This window comes from Triticum aestivum, chromosome 4A (assembly GCF_018294505.1).
Source record: "Triticum aestivum cultivar Chinese Spring chromosome 4A, IWGSC CS RefSeq v2.1, whole genome shotgun sequence".
Classification (NCBI taxonomy): Eukaryota; Viridiplantae; Streptophyta; class Magnoliopsida; order Poales; family Poaceae; genus Triticum; species Triticum aestivum.
Genome location: NC_057803.1, coordinates 674823130 through 674827217, shown reverse-complemented (window position 1 = coordinate 674827217; position 4088 = coordinate 674823130). Strand labels below are relative to the sequence as shown.

The window sequence follows — 4088 nt, the reverse complement described above, 5'->3', positions numbered from 1 at the left end:
GCTCCACCGGAGAAGGGCTGCGAGGACGAGTGCACCCACGCGAGATGTGCCCCCGCCCACGGCAGCGCATGCAGAAGGGTGGATTGCTGCAGTCCGCCGAGATATGCCCCTCACTGCCCCAATTGTAGCAGCAGCCGTACAGCTCCGGCGGCAACCTGGAGGACGGCGGCGGCCGGGAAGCAGGGAGCACACGAGCCCTCCCAGAGCGGCGACGCCGGTGCAGGGGAGGGGGCCGGTCCTCCGCGGCCCTAGGGCGACGGCGCACCTTCGTCTGCCAGCCCCCGCCAGCTAAGGGAGCAGGAGCAGGAGCGGCGGCAGCGGCGACGGCCCAGCCCCGCCGTCCTGGACGAGCGGGCCAAAGGCCGTGCCTAGGACCTGCGGCACAACAATGGTGGACCGGAGAAGCGGCCGCGGCGCAGGAGCCGGCGGGGGAGGCGGCAGATCTGGGCACGACAGGGACTGGGGCGCGGAGCCAGACTCCGAGGAGAGGGAGCCGGAGAGGGAGACCCTCGAGGCCATGGCGCAGCAAAGAGGTGGGCGCCGAATCCGGGGTGGAGAGCGGCGAGGCTGGTGGCCGCCGGCACCGGAGTGGCGGCCGGCGCTAGGAGGGGGAGAGCCTAGACGGTCCAATACTTGTTACTGGCTCCCAGATAGTCTGCAGTACATTCACAGTACAACATCTACAATCAACGATAAACAAATTTAGCAGAGGAGGAAAGGGGAGATGTGCAACTGACCTTCTGCGTGCGATGTAACTCCCCCGTGTACGCTCACGGAACCAAAGGCCCGCTGCATGCATCCAATAAGTTTAACTGATGGGAAACATTTTATGAGGAAACAAAGGCTTCTCATAAACAAAGGCTTCTCATATCAGCATCTCAGCAAATGTTCATCCAGTGCTCCAAAAAAATGTCAATGGCAGATCTATACTGCATTTTGGGGTGAACAAAAATCCAAAATAGAGTAAGAATATACATCTATGTTACTATTGATAGAAAATTTATAAATTTGACAAAAGAATGGAACTACAATAAAAAGAACAGGTGCATAGTGTGTTTCAATTTTTACCCGAAAATATATATTCAAAGAAGATGAAACCAGAGACTCTATACAAATTACCGATGGTACAGAACCATCAACCATAAAACATTTGCATGTCACAACTCCCAGTTCAATCAAATTCATGTTAGAACTGTAAGCATGTTTTTGTTACAACCTGTCAACATATCAAGCAACTCGTTCCTTTTCTTCGGTTTTTAATAAGCACAAATCATGAACTCTACACCTCACCTTTTGTGAAGAGAAGGATCCACAGAGCTCTGGAGCTCTATTGATTCTTGTTTCGACGTAATATCAGTCTGTACTAACATAATCAAAAATCTCAGCCACAGTGTTATGTCATCAGCAGCAACGGCTTTTCTTTGCAGGCTTGTGCTCATTGCAGATCCATAATATAGCAGGCAATTGAAACAATCCATGATTAGCTTCTAAATCCATAATTTTGATGGGAAAAACCGGGAACAAAAAGCTACAAAATTTATCCATCTCTGCCTTTCGCTAAACACGGAGGTACTGCAGGGCATATATAGATTAGTGCAATAAACTTGTACTCTCTCTGTATTAGTTTGTTTCTTGCATCAATTTGTTAAACAAACTGGGTTGCAGCAGTGCTTCAATAAGAGTCATTATACATGACATAATGGCAAACACAGCAGCATTTAAAGCATGGCTCGCAAAATTCAGGGATATGCATAAAAAAGGAATAAGTAAAAAATCAAGCCTGCATTAGCGCATCGTTCTAACTGCAGAGCACGATAACAAGTAGATGAGCACCCTTGAGGCCAGGACAGGGCGAGGATCCTCCCAGGCTCAAAATGAGGCTGCATACCGGCACCTCCAGGAGCATGTCCGTGCAGCCACCGCTCCATCCACTTGCAACTGGTCGGGTCGACGCAGCCGCCGCTCCATCCCCTCTCGCAAAAGCTCGGGGATCTCTGTCCTTTTTCCCACAATACATTTTCTTCTCCCTGGTGATGCTCCCCTTCCTGCCGCGCCCCAACTCATTGTTTTCTAGTTGAGTTTTCGAAACATAAGATTCAAAACAACGGGCAGCCAAAAATAGTACAAGAAAATAACACATACCTCTCTGGAGCTCCAAGTGGGTTGTGAAGTACATGCTTTGGGCATATAGATAAACTCTCCAAAAATGGCTGCAACACAAAAATATTACATATTGTTTGAGAACACACTTCAGAGCTAATACACACACGACAATACCAGTAAAGTTTAAACAAGGAAAAGACAGTCTTTGTATTTTGAGCTCTTTTCGAAGAAAAAATGTATTTTGAGATGAGAGAGAAGTTGATAGATACTATGACTAAATTACACTCATAGCACTGTATCATGGAAATCAAAAGAGAAGCACCCCAAAACATCAATACATTTATTTCATATCCCTAAACCTGAGCAACTTTGATAAATTTGTCGCCAATGAAAGGACATTATCCATCTTCCCTGCACTGAACTTACTACATCAGTTGGTGGGGAATGTGATAGTCATAGATTAAACTACGAAGCAGAATAATTCCATGTTTCAACAATTCAATTCCAGGTTCTGTATTTTCTTTAAATTATTGCTCGGCAGCAGTACAGTAATACTTGAACATTGTAGCTGGAGGACAAACGCATGAGATTGCTGTGTACTACAAAGGAGTCATGTTATGATAGCATGGGACTCAAAAACAAAGCATGATATTATTCAAACACATCTTACCCACTTTGCCCAATAGGAACTTCACAGGAATGAAGTACAGACAATCTTATTCCTGTGTGTCGCTCTTTAACATCACAAGCAGTAATCAGTAACCCCATGGACAGAGACAGTTCTGAAGCTTGTCTATGACAAAGCTATCATGCAGGACCAATTTAAAACAACGCATACAGGCAGATAAACAAAATCCTGGCCATCTTACCGAAATTCTGCATTTCCCATGGGCTTGACCAGAGACCTCACCATCACAAATGTTGGCGTGTGCAGCCACCTGCGCATCGCCAAAAACCTGTTACTAACCACCAAATGGTCCGTGTTTAGTGCAAAATTGAGGAGTAGCAAATCAATCTCAGGATCCCCTCGGAAGTCGGAACCCTGACAGCTACCAGCCCAGATCGCGCCTGAAATTGCCCCGCCGCCTTGGAGCAGGATGACAAGCTTTTGACGGAATCGGATCGCGGCCAAAAAAAGGGAGCACGGTTGAGGTGGGTCACCTGGAAGCGAGCGTGGCGGGGGACCATCGGATGGCCGTGGCGGCGACGAGATTCCGCCGGGAAACGAGGCGGATCATCGGCTGGCTACTCGCGCTTAATCTCCCATAGAGTGACCGAAGGGAGAGGTATAGGAGGCAGGCAGAGGGGGAGGGGCAGCAGAGGAGTAACGTCGGGGGCTCCTGAGGCGGTGAACCCTAGAAGAGAAGAGAAGAGGCCGGAGTATACATGTGCTCCTCCTTGATCCAGGCCTTCCAGGGTACGCCGTCGGGCGTTTCCCGGAGTTTCGGCGGCGGCGGGATTCAAACCGCCCTGCCTTGCAGAGGCGGCGGCGGCGTCTCCCCCTCAGACGGCGACGGCGGCGCCGGCAACGATCGATGGGATCGAGAGATGCGGCGGTGGCAACGAACGATGGGATCGAGAGGAGTGGGGTCAATGGAGTTTTTTTTTTCTGGGTGTGGGGTTTTTTGGGTGGCTGCATGGGATGGGATGGGGTGGGGGAGAGGACAACAAAACCAGCAAAAAAAAACCCAGTTAAAAGCGGTGGGACTATTCAACCAACTCAGACATTAGGAGTAGAGATTTGCCTCATCAAACAAAAGTTCAACACGTGCAATATATGAAGAATGCACTTTCCTATGTAGCAACTTTATCTCTATAGTTTTTAGCCATTGCCCTCGGGAAGCCAATATGGCGGCGGATCTGCTAGCTAAGAACTCGGAGGTGTCTCGAACAATTGTTTGGAAATCGGAGCCCCGGGTTTTTTAGTGGATGCCTTAACAAACGATGTACCTTTATTTTCACATGAAATATAAACCGCCATGATG

General features: G+C 48.8%; 1 protein-coding gene across 1 annotated transcript; it reads right to left on the bottom strand.

Annotated features, from left to right (window-relative positions):
• Window positions 1–1675: 1675 nt before the first annotated feature.
• LOC123083046 (uncharacterized) lies at window positions 1676–3651 on the bottom strand. Its single transcript, XM_044505195.1, has 4 exons — window positions 3265–3651; window positions 2973–3041; window positions 2143–2210; window positions 1676–2070 (listed from the first exon to the last, which is right to left on the bottom strand). Exons 1-4 carry the CDS (start codon window positions 3339–3341, stop codon window positions 1799–1801), a joined length of 486 nt encoding a protein of 161 aa, XP_044361130.1. The 5' UTR covers window positions 3342–3651; the 3' UTR covers window positions 1676–1798.
• Between the last annotated feature and the right edge of the window lie 437 nt (window positions 3652–4088).